The 18,793-nt window shown below is 62.5% G+C and overlaps 1 protein-coding gene across 3 annotated transcripts in view; it reads left to right on the top strand.

The window, feature by feature from the left end:
* TMEM255B (transmembrane protein 255B) overlaps positions 1 to 18,242 on the top strand; it is a 32,356-nt gene extending 14,114 nt beyond the window's left edge. For 2 of the 3 annotated variants that reach the window (XM_067713020.1, XM_067713019.1), the window contains exons 4-9: positions 3,233 to 3,322; positions 6,513 to 6,593; positions 8,281 to 8,366; positions 9,373 to 9,532; positions 12,712 to 12,855; positions 17,592 to 18,242. In XM_067713020.1, the coding sequence (XP_067569121.1) occupies positions 3,233 to 3,322; positions 6,513 to 6,593; positions 8,281 to 8,366; positions 9,373 to 9,532; positions 12,712 to 12,855; positions 17,592 to 17,759 (729 nt within the window). In that variant the 3' untranslated portion in view covers positions 17,760 to 18,242. The remainder of the gene's footprint in view (positions 1 to 3,232; positions 3,323 to 6,512; positions 6,594 to 8,280; positions 8,367 to 9,372; positions 9,533 to 12,711; positions 12,856 to 17,591) is intronic. The other variant, XM_067713021.1, reaches the window with a different exon arrangement.
* Positions 18,243 to 18,793: the final 551 nt, after the last annotated feature.

Raw genomic sequence — 18,793 nt, 5'->3', positions numbered from 1 at the left:
GCTTTTACTTTTTCCGGGGCAGTGGGAGGAAGGGCAGCCGAGCAGAGTCAGCTGAAGGTTGATGAGGACGTTCACGTCGTGGGGACACGTGCAAACAGAGTCCGAGCACGTTTACACACCCAGCTGTGGGCAGCCCTGCGTGCTAGGAGACGCTCTGCAAGTTGTGTGCTGTGATGAAATCCGGTGGAGGTGTGATGTGAGCGACTCTTGGCCGAGACTGTGACCGAGCCGCAGTTGGGGCGGAGCCGGCCAGTGGCCAGCGTGGAGCAGGGCGTCCTCTGAGGCGTTGAGTTGGTGCGTGGGAGACTCACCAGGGCAGCGGGTCCGACGATGGCTTTGCTCACCCGCTGGTGGTGAGAGAAGCAACAGGGCCTCAGGGGCCACTTCTGGGAGCGTCTCAGGCGACTGTAGTGCTTAGTGGACTTCCTGAACCAGCACCTGTGCTGGAGCACACGGGGCTGGGCAGACACCCACTTCTGACGAGGTCCCGGTGACCAGGCTAGCCGCAGACCCACTGGTCCTAGGAGACCCGTTGCTGGGGACAGCTCCACTCCTTAGGCACACTGGCAGTGGCCCTGGGGGAGGTGGGGAGGGGGATCGGTGCCATCCCAGGGGTGTCAGGCCGCAGGCTGCGTGGCTCTCTGCAGGAGCAGGTATCCCGGACCGAGTGCACGGCTGGACCCAGTGCCAGCCCGGCGTCTGGGACAAAGCAGGTGCTGGGGAACACTTGCTGGCGGAGCAGTTTGTCCCTCCCATTGCTTTTGTGCCAGAAAGTCGTCCTCCCTTCCTGAGGTCACAACTACCTGGGGGTCTGGGAGGGGCCGGGGCTGCGTCTGAACTTGACTGTAGCTGTGGCCTCTCTGTAAGGCTGGGGTGGGAGTTCCAGGTCAGAACCGGTGCTTTCCCTCCCTACGCGGCTGGGGTGTCAGGATGAGATGGGTGCTCCGTGCTGAAGGACTTGGGGCTCCAAAGCGATGTTGTTCAGGTCGCGTCTCTGTGTTGGGCCCCTCTGGCCGGAAGCTCTGCCCAGCAGGAACCGCGTCCTTCCTGTCGGGCTACGGCGTCCAGGGGCCTCGCGGTCAGTCACAGGAGCTGCCCTGCTCTCCGGCCGATGCTAAGACGAGACGGGGCGGCCTCGCGCTCCAGCCTCTACGAAGCGTGAACCGTGGACTGAGCGTCTCTGTGCGAAGGGCGCGAGCCCGGGGCGGCTGGAAGGTCCGGGGAGGAAGCGGGAGGACGCGGCAGGCAGAGCAGACGCAGGCCTTTCATTCGCTGGAGACGCGGGCCTGCCTGGCTCCCGGGACAGCGGAAAAGTGCCTTCTGAGTCTTTTTTGTGTTTTCCTGTAGTTTGTCACAAGGCAGTACAGGCCTGGGAAGGCTCGGTTCGGTGTGGTTCTGCAGTGATTTTTCCCACCACTCTTTAGCCGGCCGCACTGCATTTGTGTGCAGTAACTTCACGGGAAGGGACCACGCGGTCTCCCTCCCCCCATATGAGGGAGGGTCTGCCCCTGGCCTCCCTGCTTGGCGTCGAGGCCCTGCTGGGATGAGACCCCGCCTCGTGTCTCAGGGCAGCTCCTGCCCCGTAGACCTAGAGCACCTGGGCGGAACGTGGGTCTGACCGGGGCTCCACAGAGCCCCAAGGAGAGGTCGCTGCCATTGTTCAGATGCAGGCAGGGTTCTGTGCATGGCTCCCCGCAGGGGGTCCCCAAGGTCCCTTCCGTTCAATTCTCCATTACTGTCACAAGTGTCACGTGGGGGGAAGGGCCCGCGGCAGCAGCCGGGCTTGTCACACCTGCATCCACACAGCACCTGCAGGGCGTGGATCCGGCGCATGGAGAGGTCAGCCGCACGGCTCCTTCTCCGGATGGGGACACAGGACCAAAGGGGTCAGCAGGGCAGAGACCCCCGCAAGGCTGGGCGACGGCTCTGACGTGCGGTGTCGGGGGACAGGTTTCACTTGGAAGCAACATGTGGGGCTGGGCCTCAGGTCTGTGGGCTGCGAGGAGGGAGCCCGGCCACCCTCCCCCTTGGGACAGCCTTGTGTGGCCCTCCCGCCCATTCCGTCCCTTGAGTAGCCACTGGGAGCCTCACGTCAAAACGGAAATCAAAGTTGCAGTCTGTCAAACCAGCCCACGTTTCATGCCAATCCCTGTGCTCTGTTGAAGAAACAAATCCCTCAGGCTGACGAGGGTGGGAGCGTGAGGCCGTGCAGGTCAGTAACCCCAGAGCCTGACTCGGCCACGGGGAAAGAGGCAACCGAGGAACGCGGGTGGCGGGAGGCAGCTTCTGCCCGTGTTCTCCAGGCTGGAGGCAGACGACCTGCCCGCACGCATCGTGCTCTAGCTCGCAGCTTGTTGTTCTGCTGGGCTGGAGATCCCGGTTACTTTACATGCCCTCTAGGACGGAGTGAATGCACTGACGCCGTGGCTCGTGGCTGCCACGGGGGTCCTGCCGTGGTTGGCAGGGCGGACACTCGGTGTCGCCAGCGGCAGGACGTACAGGAATTTTGGTACCACTTTTGCTGTCTGTTTTGGTAAACCTGAAATTGTTCCCCGAGAGAGAGAAAAAGATTTAAAGAAATGGCCAACAGACGTAAGAACAGGTTCTCAGCCTTGATAATAACAGAGAGATGCACGTGGAGTGGCAGCGAGGCTTTTTCTGCCGTCAGATGGCAGAACCGAGAAACGAGCAGCGAGCCCTGGGTCCTTTGGGACATCAGGGGGTGGGTGTCTGGCCGTGGGGCGTGGGAGCGAAACACATGCCCCCTCAGATCCTGACGTGCAGAGACCCCCTACCTTGTCCTGTTGGCAAGCCTGGCTCCCTGTGTGTTCCAGGAGATGGTCCTGCAGGAACACGCGTGTGTGAGCCCAGACTTTATGTAGAATGTGATTAGGGTCTTTGTAGCAGAGTCTGTAAAAGCAGGAGATTGCAAACCGTTTAAATACCCTGGGGGCCCGCCGTTACCCACAAGGCCGTGGGGGGGGACCACACTCCCCATCCAAGAGCTCCTGCCTCCGACCCCGTGAAATAAACGAGGCAACCAGGACGGGCCTTGCTCAGTGGGATCGGGCCTGGGGCGCCGCCCCGGCCGTCGGGGAGGGTTTCTGGAGAGGCCGTGGTGGGAAGTGAGGACCCTGCGGAGCAACTCCGGGGGGCGGGGCAGGGGGCCTCGAGTGGGCGGGCGCTCGGGGAAGGTCTGATGAGACTGAGCCTCTCCCGTCTCTGCTTCCAGCTGGTGGCGGCCATCGTGTTCGTCAGCTTCGGCGTGGTGGCCGCCTTCTGCTGCGCCATCGTGGACGGCGTGTTCGCCGCGCGGCACATCGTGAGTTCTTCCCAGTCTCCCTCATTCTGTTCTCAGTTGCTCTGTGGGTTTAAGAAATCTTCAGAGGTTCAACTTCCTCTTGCAGGACGCAGCTCGGTGACCTTCACAGTCTGACGAATACAGATTGTGTTGGCCAATCGCAGTCTTTTCTCCTGTCCCTCCCCTCGTTTCCTCCAAAACTGACCCAACACGCATCCCCTACCCCAGCCATCGCATCATTAGAACCAAAGTCCTCAACTTCCCAGCGACACTCCTCAGGCCCCTCTTTAATCAGTAAGATGAAAGATGTCCCGGAGCCAGTACCCCACGACTTCCCAGGCTTTTTGCTCAAATACGTGTGTTGGGACCTCCTCACTGGACGCTGTGCCCATGAGGTCCCTCTGCCTCTGTCATCCTAATGGTGGGGAAGCCGGGGGAGGACACGCCACGTCAGACACTCGTGCTTTGGAACCGTGGGGCGGTGGCCGGGACCTGCTCAGAAGGAAGGGCCGGGCGCTGCTGCTCTGTCCACCAACTCTGACCTGGCGCCCCGTCCGGGCCGGGGAGGACCCACCGGCATTTCTCTGCGGCCCCAACGGGTCCTGTGTCAGGTGGGAATGCGACACGAGCTCAGGGCTTTACGTGCGCTCGTTCATGTCGATTAACACTGAACTCTGAGTGGTTTTATGCTTGTGAAGTTTCTTAGGTTATAAAAAGTGCCGGCCCTGGTGGTAACGTTAGGCTAAGCTTTACAGTCGCTCTTCTTGGGACTATTCGGTCAGTTTGAAATTATTTCCAAATAAAAGGCTCACAAAGTGCTGGCCCTGGGAATCCTTACCGATTCGTCTCCAGGAGAGGCGAAGGGCCAAGGAAGGCGCAGTTTCACCCTCCCAGTCAGGTTTCACAACTAAAGAGGCAGGTACGGTTGATTCCCGCAGCCTCCCCCGAGCCTCAGGTGTGACGAGCACCCCCTGTCCGGGGTGTAGGGTGTGGAGCTCAGTCCCACGTCCCTGCGCTTTTCTTTCTTTCTTCCTTAGATGGGTTTTCAGCTTCCTCTAGCTGCACGTGGCCAGTGTGGCCAGGATCGGCCGTCCCGCCAAAGCTGGCCTGCCAGTCAGGGACTTGGACGTGAACAGAGGGGCTGAGTTTCCAGGTTGAAAACACATAGCCTGAAGCTGCAGGGAGATGGCTGTGGTTGAACTATGGAGAATCAATTAAAAATGCCCTTTCCTGGGCTTCCCTGGTGGTGCAGTGGTTGGGAGTCCGCCTGCCGATGCAGGGGACACGGGTTCGCGCCCCGGTCCGGGAAGATCCCACATGCCGCGGAGCGGCTGGGCCCGTGAGCCATGGCCGCTGAGCCTGCGCGTCCGGAGCCTGTGGTCTGCAATGGGAGAGGCCACAGCAGTGAGAGGCCCGCGTACCGCAAAAAAAAAAAAAAAAAAAGCCCTTTTCTGCAGCTTGTAACTGGCTATCGGCACTTCCCGAGGTTACAGCTTTAAGATGCCAACAGCTGGGGTAGAAAAATGTGTGGGGGACGACCCCCACGTCGTCCTCACCCCCAGGGCAGGCGAGCTGGCATCCAGCCCACTGTGGACGTGTCAGGTGTGATGGGGTCCGGCAGGCTGGCAACCACGGGCCCGGGAAGACTTCCTGAACATCCACGACGACCCCGACCCTCAGGGCCCTGTGAGCCTGTGCCCGCCGGCGTGTTGCCCTTCTGGTCGATCCCAGCCTCTGGGCTCAGCCTCTGTCTGGACCAGGCCCTCCTTTCTGCCTGTAACCAACCGAGCAGAGGGGGATGAGGGCGCGCGTCTGGGAGGCAGCCTCAGGGAGCCCCGCCTTCCTGGGGGCAACAGAGGTGGGGTCTCGGCCTTGCGGGTGGCTTTCTCAGGCCTCAGCACCCTGAGCCCTCCCTTCAAACGCACTGGCTTCCCAGTGGAAGAGCCTCCCCGGCCCTCTGTAGGAGCGAGACCGGCCCTGCCTTGTTTCAGGGCTGCACAGGACACCTGGAGTGGCACCCCTGCAGGCGAGGACTCACAGCCTGCAGGCGCCCCCTTCCCAGCTCCAGAGCCAGGAGGCCCTCCCGGGTGCCCTTATGGTTTGGCACCATCTGCCCTATGAATGTCGGGGACAGGCTCACGGATAGATAGTTGGATGGGCACATAGGTGAACGTACGCTCCGGGGGCTGGTGAGTGGATGGGTGCATGGAGGGACGGGTGGATGGACGTGGGTGGATAGAAGGATGGAAGGATGGATGGAGGGAGGGGGATGGATGGACGTGGGTGGATGGATAGAAGGATGGAAGGATGGATGGAGGGACGGGTGGATGGACGTGGGTGGATAGAAGGATGGAAGGATGGATGGAGGGAGGGGGATGGATGGACGTGGGTGGATGGATAGAAGGATGGAAGGATGGATGGAGGGACGGGTGGATGGACGTGGGTGGATAGAAGGATGGAAGGATGGATGGAGGGATGGGTGGATGGACGTGGGTGGATGGATAGAAGGATGGAAGGATGGATGGAGGGACGGGTGGATGGACGTGGGTGGATGGATAGAAGGATGGAAGGATGGATGGAGGGACGGGTGGATGGACGTGGGTGGATGGATAGAAGGATGGAAGGATGGATGGAGGGATGGGTGGATGGACGTGGGTGGATGGATAGAAGGATGGAAGGATGGATGGAGGGATGGGTGGATGGACGTGGGTGGCTGGATAGAAGGATGGATGGAGGGATGGGTGGATGGACGTGGATGGATGGATAGAAGGATGGATACACAGATGAGTAAGTGGTCGGGTGGGTGGTTGGCTGGTTGGATGGATGAGTGGATTAGGCTGAAACCCACCTTGCTCCCTCCCTCGTGGAAAAATTGCTGTGCTTTGAGGGAAAGAGGCAGGAGCCAGGGGGTCTCCTTGTTGAGACTTGTATGGGAGCACGACCACCTCCCTCAGCTGCCCTGTGTTGACCGATAGGGGGAGCTGTGCCCCTGGCCGGCAGGGTTGGGGTGCCTGCTTCCTGGCTGCAGGAGCCCAGCTGCTCTGGGATGAGCCCTGGTACTTCCTTTCTTTGTACTCCTGGGAGGGGTCCGTTGGCCTTGGCCTCTCTCCTTTGGGCTCAGAGCCTGCGGCGACAGGTCTGAAATCACCTCCGGTCCCTCCTGACATGGGGGTAAAGCCGTCCCGTTCCATCTGTGGTTCTTGGTCTCTAGGAGCCCAGGCCCCTCACCGCAGGAAGGTGCCAGTTCTACTCCAGTGGGGTCGGCTACCTGCACGACGTCTACCAGACGGAGGTGAGTGCAGCGCTGGTCCCGCTCGTTAACCTGGCCCAGATCTGACGTTCTGTCCCCAGCACGCCCTCACGTCGCGCTCACCGCGCCCGGTGAGGTGCTTCGCTCCGGATCACAGCTGCCGACCGCCTGTGGTGCAGCCCCGAGGCCACCGGCCCCGTCTGTGCGGCGTTCACGATGAGCTTTTTGTTGACGTAATTAGTGCACTGAAATCTAGGATGCTGCGTTTGCACTGGCCCCAAACTCGCCGGCTGTCCCTGGGCCGAGGATGTCTGATGGGTGTTTCTAAGGGTGGCCGGCGTCTCCTCTTGGGCCGTCCCAGGTGGCTGCGTGGCTCCCTTGTCCTGCCGTCTCCCTCAGCTCTGTGTACATTTATCGGTTTAACTAAACATGGCCTCTGACACTGTGCACAAATGTCAGGAAGGAGGCGCGCAGGGCGGGCAGCAGACGCCGCGGCTGAGGCCGCGTGGCTGGCGGCGGGGAGAAGGGGCCTCTGCTACTGCCCCTCAACAGGGGGCGGCACACGTCTTCTCCAAAGGCCCGGCCTGTGCCGCTGGAGGGGGCCCTGGGGACTCGTCCTCTTCAGCGGGGGTCACCGGGCCCCCCACGCCCTCGTGCTGCTCTGTCCTTCCTTCCTGCTCACCGCAGTGTGTTCCGAGCGGTACTGGGGTCACAGAGGTGACACCTCGCAGGAGGGAGGGACACCTCCCAGCAGGGGGCACCTCGGGTCAGGATCAGGGTTAGGTCTCGCCGTCCTGTGGCTCCGACCTTCCCGTGTGCTGGCTGCCAGGCTCAGAGCCCGGCGGTGCCCTGACTGCTCCCCTGCTCCCCTCACTGAGCCCCGGTTCTCACCTGTCGGGCCGTCCGCCCAGCCCCCTTGCAGGCCTGAGTCACACGGGCTCACTTCCATGGCTCCCAGCAGCCTGTCTCTGGTCTCCGCCCCGTCGGGACTTTTTCCAGATTAATCTTTCTAGGACCCCGCTCAAGCCCTCCCACTCCTGATGTGGGTGGCTTTCGGGAGTTACCCACAGAACCCTGAAAGAAAGGCTACATGCCCAAGGGTGGCTTGAGGTGCTGCTATAGGGGCCGGGGCCAAGGACCTCTGGGGTCAGGCCCTGCCCCCGACCTGCCCCCTGACCTGCCCCGGGCGCTTGGCCTCTCAGGCGACCCCAAGCCTGCTCGAATGTCTGTCCTCACTCATGCACGGCCCTCCCTCCAAGTCCTTCTCCCCAGGGTCCCCGTCCTCTCTCTGCAGCTGGGTGGTCTCTGCCCCACTTACCTTCCACACGGGGGTGGTTACAAAGCACCGGGGGAAGGAGGGGAAGCCTCCGGGTGACCTGGGGGAGGGCTGGCTTGGTCAGACTGGGCGACCGGGAGCTGTCCTCTGGGAGGTCAGGAAGGGGCTCCCACCTGAGGGGTCCCCACCTGCAGGCTCCTGGGGACCCCCCGCCCCTCACCTCGTCCAGCAAGCTTTGGCCTGGTCTTCTACCTCTCCCTGCAGGGGGTCCCTGTGGCCCCCCAGCCCTGCTGCACCTGGACTGGGTGGAGGAAGGGGCAGGTCAAGAAACGTGTGCTCAGGGGAGGCAGCTGCCTGGCTCATGGGGCAGAGGGGTGGGTCCTTACGCCCAGGGAGGCCCCTGCCCGCTGCGGCCTGAGGACAGGGGCACCTGACCGGACTCTCTGCTCACAGGTGACCTGCCACTCCCTGAACGGTAGATGCCAGCTGAAGGTGAAGAGTAACACCTGCTACTGCTGCGACCTCTACGACTGCCACAGGTGAGCGGTGGGAGCCCGACAGCCGCGAACCCCACGTCCCCGGACTTACCCACCCCGCTCTGCATCCCCGTCCTCGCACGCTGCACCCACATCTCATTCAGCCCTCACACATTCTGTGAGGCCGGGCCCTGGGCTCCATTCCACAGATGAGAGGACCGAGGCTGAGGGCTGCCGGGAGGTGGGGGGCAGGGGAGGCCTCCCGGGGAGCCCTGTCCTGCTGTGGGCTGTGACCGGCACAGGTGACCCGTTTCTTCCTCCCCGGAAGGCCGGGACCCTGTCTCTGCCCGCTGGTCTCTCCGGTCTGGGGACGGGGGCGGCGGTTTGCCCTGTGTCCTCCCCCGTCCCGTGGGGCCCAGAAGCGCTGCTCTATTCAGTCTGTCCAGCTTCTCACCTGTCGTCTGGACCAGTGCAAGGTCCCAGCTCCGTGGGAAGCAGAACCCTCCCCACACCGTCTTTTAAATTTTGTGTTAATAGCTTGAATACCTACATTAAAGCCAACAGGGAGTTTACTGTTGCTTCTTGGAGACCCTCCCTGAACTGTTGAAAACCCCAGGGGCGTAGGCTGCAACACCCTTCCCCCAGAGCAGGAATTCACCCCATTTCCAGCCCGAGGCTGCGGTCCAGAGCCTGCACAGACCACGACCACGGGGCCCAGGCCACGGGCCAAGACGAACCCCCTCCGAGGCTCACCCCTCTGTGCTCCCGGCCAGGACGGCCAGCAGCCGCTAACCCCTGCTGGCTCCGAGGGTGACCGGGCCGGGGCTCTGCCTGCCGGGGCCCCTGCTTGGGGCAGGCTGTCCTGCTCAGAGACCTGGGCCCCCTCCCAGGTGGATTCTGGGCTCCCTGGGACAGCCCTGCCCCCAGGGCCTCCCTCCGCCACCTGAGGGCCTGGGCCCTCCCAGCAGAGCCCCCGGCCCATCAGTACGTGGAGCGTCTGCCCCGCGGGCTCAGGCGGCGAGGGGGCCCCCCTGCAGCCGTGGGTGACGCTGAGCCCCTCCCCGCACAGCACCGAGCACCCGCCCACCTACTACGAGTTTGTGGGCGTCCGCGGCTGCCAGGACGTGCTCCACCTCTATCGGCTGCTCTGGGCCTCGGCGGCGCTGAACGTCCTAGGCCTGTTCCTGGGCGTCGTCACCGCGGCCGTCCTGGGGGCCTTCAAGGACATGGTGAGTAGCGCCCGCCGCGCACTGGGCAGACACAGCGATGGGGACGTGGGCTCGTGGAGCCGGCAGCCGTGCTGACCGCAGCCTGGGGACACTTCAGTCCCTCCTCCCCGAGGCTCGCGCCACCTGAGCCGGTCCAGGGAGCGCGAGTTCAGCGGCAGAGAGGGGCACCGAGCCTGGCGCCTGACGGCCGCGTCCATCCCTTGGTGGCCCGCTGAGCACGGAACCCCAGCGCCTCCGATCCGGTAGATCTGGGGCTCAGGCCCGTGCTTCCCGAAGTCAGGTGACTCCAAAGTGAGCCCCTGAGAACGTGCTGCAGCATCTGGGCAGCCCTGGGCAGGGACCGCACTGCAGGGCCCGTGCCTGACGCCACCCTGCAAGTCTCTCCACGGGCAGCGTCCTCTCCAGGGGACCGGCTGTTCCAAGCCGTGTTCTCGCGCGGGGCCCAGATGGTACCTCCCGCGACCTGACACTTCATCCGTGGAGGTGCCGCACGGGAGGCCACAAGCGCCAGGAAGAGCTCACAGCCTCCCACAGACCAGCAGCCACCCGCCCATCGCCCGGCTTTAACGAGGAGGAAGTGCAAATGCACGTGCAAACACCCCCTGCGGGCCAGACCCCATCCACAGCCCACACTGCCGAGGGGAGGCTTGTTACCTCTGCCCCAGAGACTGTGGCCCTTGGCCGCATTTCTCAGCCTCACCTGGAGCCTCCCGAGATCAGTGACATGTTTCTGGGAGGTTTCCTGACCCCAGACAAAGCCCGAGACACCACGGGAGACCCTGGCGACCCCCGCCCCACTCCCACTCTGCGTGGTGCAGACGCCGGGCCCAGCTCCCGCTCGGTCGCAAGGTGTCTTTCCGTGCGCGCACAACAACATCCTGTCCTTCAAGGACGAGGGCCGCCTGCCCCCGGGACGCCCGGGGTCTGCAGGGCCCACAGTGCGGTCCGGGGGGTCCCTCGGGCCGCCTGCCCCCGGGACGCCCGGGGTCTGCAGGGCCCACAGTGCGGTCCGGGGGGTCCCTCGGGCCGCCTGCCCCCGGGACGCCCGGGGTCTGCAGGGCCCACAGTGCGGTCTGGGGGGTCCCTCGGTGGGGCTTTTCCTGCTGTGACCGGGTCGGAGTTTTCTCTCTCCGCAGATCCTCAAGGAGAGTGAGGTTAGACTCGATGGCTACACAGAGTGTCTTGTTCGGGTCCTGCCCCTGGGAGCCCGGGTGGAGGCTGCTGGCTGTCCCCAGGGATGGCCGTCAGCCCGGTGGCTTTTCCAGAAGAGGGCCCTGTGCTCATGAGTTTATAATAAAACTGCTGGAGCTTCTCTCGGGAACGTAGCAACGCCCCAGAAAGGCCGCTTGTCACGCGGGACACAGAGTTACGTGTCAGCCCCGCTCTGGACAGTTTCCTCTCTCACACCCAGAGCTCAGGGGTGTTGTAAGAAGCAAGCAAGGTGATTCCTTAAAATTTTACACCTGCGAGTAGATGCTCTCGTAAGTTAATGGATCTTATAATTTAAGAATTATCTTAAGGAACGAAGACACGTCACAAGCCACCCGAAGCTCTGGGCGCTCAGGGCTCCGTCCCGTGGGGTGCTGGGTGGGTGGGCGGGCAGAGCGTGGAGTCTCGGGTCTGCAGAGGGTCTCCCGAGGTGGGGTTGCCCCGGCAACGTGGCCACGCTTACAGCCCAGCCTGGCTGAGGAAGGGTCTGCGCTGGCCTCAGGTATGAGAGCTGCAGGTGGACAGTCCTCCTGGCCCAGCTGGGGTTTCCTTGCCGTCATGGGAGGCTCGGAGGTGAGAGGGTGCACGAGGGGTCAGGGCAAGACCAGGCAGTGCAGGCGCCTAGCGTCCCCCGCAGAGTGGCCGTAGTTCCCAGAGTGAGGCCGCCTCTGGGAGACCCCTACACCTCCACCCCATCCTCCCCAGGCCCCGAAATGCTGAGCCAGCCAGGCAGCTCCTCTCCAGCCCATGACGCCCTCTGGACCCTCGACCACGACCCTCACCAGCCCCCTCGGCCTGGATCCCTTAGCCAGGCCTCAGGCCCGAAACGCTCTCCGCAGCCCCAGGGCCCAGCTCTGGTGGTACCGGGCCACGTTGGGGCGCACACAGTCGGCCCTCAGCTATGCTTGTTCGTGAATAAGTCATCAAGGCATCGAGGTGGCTGCGCTTGGGCCCCGTCCTGAGTTTTCCGTCCTCTCTCCCTGCTTTCAAGCTGCCTGTTCACTCCTCGGAGTTTAACTGACTCGCCGCGCAGACCAGAGCTCCTGGTAGGAGCGGACGGAGCACTAAGCCAGCGGCATGAAGGAAGCGCGACGGGCCTCCTCCTTCCTGGGCTGCCTGTGTCCCGAGGGCAGGGGCGGCGAGGCAGCTCTGGGGGGCTCTCTGCCCCCCCGCCTCAGGACCCTGCTCTGGCACCTCCAGGGCTTCTGATGAGTTTTCAGATGCTCCGTCTGTGCTGCTGCCCGTGCTGTCGCAGCCCCTCCCGGCTCTGCAGGGCCTGCCCCGTGGGTGTCAGGCGGGATCCAGGTTCTGGGCTCTTAGGGAAGGTTGCACCTCTGGTCTGGGAACCCCCGAGCCCCCCATCGGGAGCGGCTGGCCTGCCTCTGGAGAGGGGTACGTCCTACGGCCCGTCCTCTCTGGGGGTGGGTGAGAGGTCAAGAATCAGGGCCCACGTTCTGTTTTCCTTTGGGGAATCAGAGCCTCCCGTGAGCTAAGGAAGCCGGAGTTGGAGGAGTTTGGGAAGCTCTGGTCTTGGCTGTGCTGCTCCAGAAATCCCTGCGGCCAGAGCCCTACCCCGGCCTGTGCCACCCAGAGCCCTACCCCGGCCTGTGCCACCCAGAGCCCCTGTGGGGAGAGGGCCCTGCTGACTAGAGCCGGGGGCAGCTTTGGAATCAGCGCCCCTCGGGGATGCCCGTGACACACGCTCCTGGAGCAGACAGGTGGGGTTTCCTCACTTTTCCAAAAAAAACCCAAGAGAGCCTGGGCCTAGCTGGGCCTCTCGGCGGATCCCGGGACAAACAGGAAAAGGAAAAGCAAGAAGAGGCCCAGCTTTTGGGTTTTAGTTCTGGTCGGAGAGAGGCTGGCGAGAGGACTCAGAATCTGTCCCTTGGGGACTCCGCCTTCCTGAGCGGCTGCCAGACGGGGCTCCCCAGAGCAGGGCTCGGCTGACACGTCTCCATCCTTTGCGGCAGGTCCCGCTGTCCCAGCTGGCCTACGGCCCGTCCACAGCGCCTCAGGCCCTCTACAACCCCGCCCAGCAGATCCTGGCCTCCACGGGCTTCGGCCCGGTGCCCCCGGCTGTCCCCACCTGCTCGTCGTACCCGCTGCCCCTCCAGGTAGGCCGAGCGTCCCCGGGCCGGACGGTGCTCACGTCCCAGGCAGCTGTCATCCAGGGAGTGCGGCTCGGGTGGGACAGGGGGGTGGGGGGCTTGGGTTGAAGGAAAAGGGGGGGGTCTGTGGCTCCCCCTCCCGACTTAGACAATGGGGTGATGCAGCTGGTGTGGACCAGCAAAGGGGGTGGGACGACCAAGGGATGTGGCGGGTGACCCCAGGCCCCGCGCAGGACGTGCGGCATCCCCGGGGGCATCTGGGCATCCTTGCTCCGTGTGGCCCTGGTGACCCAGCCCGCCACGTCTTCCGGGGCCTTGAGGTTTTCTGGCCCCTGACCAGGTCCCACACGAGTTGCCTGCAGTTTCCTGGCCATGTGCCAGCTGCGGGGCCCCTGCGACAGGGCAGCGTCACTGAGTAGAGCTCACGAAAGCGGCAGGTGCACAGGCCTCACCCTAGTACCACTCTGGTGGCCTTGGGGCTGCTGTGGAAGGGGGCACGCGGGGGTGAAGCCTGTTCATAGAGCAGCGTCCCGCCCGACCAGCTGCCACTGTGGTGACCAGGACGTCCCCAGATGTTGCCCTGTGTCCTCGGGGGGCAGAGGTGAGCACCTCTGGCCCAGAGAGCCTGTCGGCCTCTGTTTTGGCGGGGGCGGGGCGGTGGCCTTGGCACGTTCTCTGGTCTGTGTCAATGACGGCAGCCCCTGAGCGGTTCTGGGAAGTTCGCGGGGTCAAGGTACCGGAGGGGCTGCGTCTGTGTGCGTGGGCAGGTGGGGTGCTGAGACCCCGGCCGTTTGCTGTGAGGTCACACATCTTCATCTGCTGCTTGGGGTCCCAGCGCTCGAGGGGTGATGTTGACGGGGCATGAGAACTTTTCAGGGCCAGAGGCTGTTCAGGGCAGGTGTATGTATCCACCAGCTCAGGGACAGAGGCGGCGGCCAGACTTGAGGCGGGGCTGAGGGGAGCGTGGTGCCCGTCTCTGCAGCCCCTTATGACTCAGACTCGGCCCGGCTGGCCGCCCGGGGCTGTGGCACAAGCCCGGCCAGCGAGGTCCACGGTGGCCTCCCCAGGCCCGACAGCTCGTGGGGCTGGAAGCGGGTGTGGGGTCTCTGGGCCCCGGGGCGCAGCAGGTGTGGCGAGCTGAGAAAGCCTGCAGCCTCGTCCTGCCCGGGGCAGGCCCGCTGGGCGGGGAATCAGGGGCCGCTCTACCTCCCCGTGGCAGCGCAAGTCCGTCCTCTCCGCGCCTGGCTCCTTCCGCTCGCCGTGAATGTGAAGCTGGCGGCTGTGCGCCCAGGGCTCCGGGGGCCTTGGAATTCGCAGAGGAGGCAGCGCCACGTCTGTCTCCGAGGAGTGGTGGCCCCCGGGCTGTGTCATGGGAGGCCTCCTCCTGCCAATGAGGGGCAACGGCTTAGCTACCCCACCAGCCCTGAGCAGGCGCCCTGGCTGCACGGGGACCCGCAGGCTGAGTCCTGAGTCAGGGAGGGGCCTGGCTCGAGAGTCCTCCCACTTCTAAGACACCGAAAGGAATTACCCAAGCGTCAGGAGGTGAGCTGGCTGCCAGTAACCCCCCGTGGCATCACTTCTCACGGCGGGTACGCCAGCTTCCCCGACACCCAGGTGGCCGTCCTTGGCGGCCCTCGTCTTCCCTGGGAGCGTCACCTGCATCCCACCTCCGGGCCATCCTCCCTGGTCCCCATCACGGGAAGGACCACGTCATCTGGGCGTGGCCTGTGTCCTGGGCTGTGCTCTGCCTCTCATCTGCTTAGTTTGCTGAACCCAGAACGTGAGACCACAGCTGGAGGGAGGGCTGGTTGGCCGCCTGTGGTCTCAAACACCAGCTTGGAAATGCACGGACGCTGAGGAATGGGCGTGCTCCGTGGGCCGCTGTCTCCCGTCCTCCCAGCGTCCACCGCGAGGCCCCACAGTCACGCCCGCACACGGGGACTCCAGGCAGCTCGGGGGCATGGCTAGGGGGCAGAGGCGATCCCTGCAGGGCCCCTCCTCCTGGCTGAGCCCCGGCGTTTGGCTGGTTTAGCACCAGCGTCCCGCAAGCTTGGCCGCAGGGAGGACCTGGGGAGGACAGCACCTCATCCGGGTCCTGCTGCTCTGGGTCCTGACCTGAGGCACCGGCAGGTGTCCTGCTTCTGTTCCCCCAGGAGACAGGGCTGCAGGGTGCGGGCACGGTCTCCCCTCCTTACCGCTGGTGCTGGAGAACACATGGCTCTCTTCCGGTGTCGTACTCCAGCCTCATCCACCTTCGGGCCTCTGGCTCGTCACAAACAGCAGATGCTCCCAATTCTCCCTCCCAGGGAGGCCTGGGCTCCCTCTACAAGGGCCTAATCAGCTTTTATCACCGGCACATGTAGGAGCGTAATTACATACACGTCAATAATCAGATTTCGAGGAGATGGCAAATCAATGATGCTATGTGTCTCGTCAGGAGGGAAACGACAGATTGATGTTTCTGACTCTGTTCCCATCGGACGAGGAAAGGGATATTGCAAGTGTCCTGTCCAGTCATTAGCAGCGGAAAACACTCCCGCATAATAGAGGGAGTGAGCAGCTCTCGGGGCTGTTTGGAGCAGCTGGTCAAACGAACAATCGCCTTTGGGCTTCCCTGGTGGTGCAGTGGTTGAGAGTCCGCCTGCCGATGCCGGGGACACGGGTTCGTGCCCCGGTCTGGGAAGATCCCACATGACGTGGAGCGGCTGGGCCCGTGAGCCATGGCCGCTGAGCCTGCGCGTCCGGAGCCTGTGCTCCGCAACGGGAGAGGCTATGACAGTGAGAGGCCCGCCTACCGCCAAAAAAAAAAAAAAGAACAATCACCTTCGAAGAAAACCCACCTTCCTTATTCCCAGGGCCACCTGGTCAGGAAGTGCAGGAACAAGGACACGCCAAGGATTAACTCACATCCTGTAACTAAGGACCTCGCATCCTGTAACTAAGGACCTCGCATCCTGTAACTAAGGACCTCGCACCCTGTAACTAAGAGGCTTTTTGTCTGCTCCCCGATGGGATTGCCTGTGTGGACAGAGGCTAGTTTCCTCCGTGGTTCCTGGTGGTTTGCTCTGTGGTTCCTGGTGGTTTACTCCGTGGTTCCTGGTGGTTTTCTCTGTGGTTCCTGGTGGTTTTCTCTGTGGTCTGTGATGGTTTGCTCTATGATCTGTGGTGGTTTACTCCGTGGTTCCTGGTGGTTTACTCCGTGGTTCCTGGTGGTTTTCTCCGTGGTTCCTGGTGGTTTACTCCGTGGTTCCTGGTGGTTTACTCCGTGGTTCCTGGTGGTTTTCTCTGTGGTCTGTGGTGGTTTTCTCTGTGGTTCCTGGTGGTTTGCCATGTATTTCCAGATGGCTCCTCTGTGGTTCCCACTGGTTTATTCCATGGTCAGTGTGGTTTACTCCCTGGTTCTCTCAGCTGCTCATTTCTGGTAAAGAACTGACCACACACGTGCCTGGTGGGAGCTGGGGACCCGCAGATCTGAGGGATGTTCTCTAGAGGTTTCATTTCTCCCCTGAGGTCAGAAAGAAGTGTGAGTTTGAGAGAAAGAAAGCAATGGAGGTGGGCAGGGGCCCAGGGCCCTTGGATCCCTAGAGCCCTGGCTTGTGAGGAAATTCTCTCTCAAAGCCCGAGGTCTGGGGTTCCTCCAGGGGGAGGGGCAGGCAGGCCAGCATACCTGGGCCCTGGACACCTGCTGAGCAGAGAGCAAGGAACCACCTGCCCCCCCCCCGAAGACGAGAGCCTGCACACATGCACCTGTGTCCCATCACAGAAGGGGTCGCTTGCTTTATTTAATGTTGGTTTTAAGCAGGCGTTTTTAACCTCTAGAAGTTAAAAAAAAAAAAAAGAAATTTAAGAGGTTGTTGGCGGGTGGAGGAAAACTGGCAATTTTATTAGTTTAAAGCCTGTGGCCCCAACATTCTCCTTGCAGAATCACCTTTTGCATCTATAGTGTGGGTTCTCCAGAGAAACAGAACCAATAGCCTGTGTGCATGTAGTAGACACAGGTAGAGATCTATTTATAGGAAGAGATGATACAGATATAGATATATAGAGGGAGAGAGCCCAGAATCTGCAGTGCAGTCCACAGGCTAGAGGTCCCAGGAAGACAGATTTTGCAGTTTGAGTCTGGTCAGTCTGGAGGCAGAATTCCCTCTCCCTCGGGAACCTCCGTCTTTTCCTCTTCAACTGATTGGACGAGGCCCACCCACACCAGAGAGGGTGATCTGCTGGTCTACATGTTCATCACGGCTACCAAACACCCTCAAAATGACATCCAGACAGTTTGAGCAAACATCTGGGCACCGTAGTCTAGCCAAGTTGATGCATAAAATTCACCATCACACTATGTGGAAAATGTTGATGTTCTTGTCTTTTTCTGTAAAATATGAAGTGTTGAGTAAACCCAGGGCCCCAGATGAGCTGGGCAGCCTCTTCCTTAGACAGCGTTTGCACGTCCGTGCATCCCAGTGTCAGGTGGTCACCAGCCACCCTCCTGAATGTCACCAGCCACCCTCCTGAATGTCAAGACCTGAATGTCAATGTGCCCACAGGCGAGAAGGGGGCCCAGTGGGGCTGAATCGGGGCCTCCCTGCGGCCCCCTGGGAATGCACGCTGTTCAGGGAGCGGTTCCCACCAGGAGGGCCTGGGTCTGGGGGTTCGGGCCAGGGTGGGCTCTGAGGGGCGCCAGTGGTGCTGGGCATGTCCCCGGGCTCCCGTCAGCTGAGGAGGCTTTTTCTGTTTGGTTGCAGCCCCCTGGTGGCTTCCCGGCCTCACCTGGCTCCGACCTCTCTCTGTCCGAGGATGTGCAGCCTCCGTCCCAGCCCGGCTCCAGCTGCCGGCCCCCCCCGAATGCCCCCCCCATCTTCGCCCTCACCCACTTCCTCCCCGGGGAGAAACCTCCCCCCTACGCACCGTGATGCAGAGGGTGGAGACTGAAAACTAGTTTTTGGCTTGTTAGAAAACGGAGCAGCTTCTACGAACCCTGCTTCTGTGGCCAACCTCCTGGAGATGCCCGAGCCCCCCTCCCCTCCCTGGGCACATCCGGGCAAGGAGAGGCTGGACCTGCCCTGGCGGGCGGGGAGCCCTGGTGGCTGACGCCGCCTCCCCTGTGTGAAGCCACACACGAAGCCGCGCTAAAATGCCCGCTGGAGCCGCCTTGCTCTGGTGGCATCACTTACAAAACAGTTTCATTTCCCTCCTAATTCGTTAGCACTATTATGATCAAGGGGACTGCGGCAGGTGCCCCCGTGTGAGGACCACTTTCGAGGAGACGTGCTGTGTTTGTATTTATATGTGTGTCCCCGGCGAGGGCAGGGTCACCACCCTCAGCGCTGCACTCCTGTTCCCACACACTCGAGTGAAAACTCGTCCCAGCTCAAATATAAGTGCTGTTTCCAAGGCCCGCGAGTGGTCTGAGGTCTGCGTGTGCTCTGTTCCAATCGCGTCCCGCAGCTGCGTGTGTCCTGTGTCCAGGCCCCCGACTGTCAGCCTTCGTGGAGAATCCAGGGAGCCTGGTCTGTTCTGTGGGACACCCTGTGTGGGCCCCCGCCCGCAGAGCAGGTGCCCCTAAGATGCAGCCTCTCTGCTGAGAGACCCCTGGAGGGGGGGGGGCCTCTGGCCCAGCAGCCACGGCCTGGGTGAAGCCGTGCCCAGAACAGACCAATGGCTACCGAGCAGGGCCCCACATGCACCTGCCCACTGCCAGACACACCTGAGGAAGCAGGGGAGCGTGGCCTTGGAGCCAATCAAATCCTGGTCGAGAGACAGACCAGAGTCTGTCTCAGAGTTACAGAGTTACAGCCGTGGATGTTTGGGGAAAAGAGATGGCGGAGGAGGGACAGGAGGGAGGAGAGGTGAGGGGAAGGGAGAAGGGAGGAGGAGCGAGGGAGGGAGGCAAGTGGTTGAGTCTAAGCAAGGCGTGGCCCCCTCTGCCGCCGCCGGCGAACGCGGT

The sequence above is a fragment of the Pseudorca crassidens genome, chromosome 18 (genome assembly GCF_039906515.1).
Source record: "Pseudorca crassidens isolate mPseCra1 chromosome 18, mPseCra1.hap1, whole genome shotgun sequence".
Taxonomy (NCBI): domain Eukaryota; kingdom Metazoa; phylum Chordata; class Mammalia; order Artiodactyla; family Delphinidae; genus Pseudorca; species Pseudorca crassidens.
This window is presented reverse-complemented; position numbering and strand designations above follow the sequence as displayed.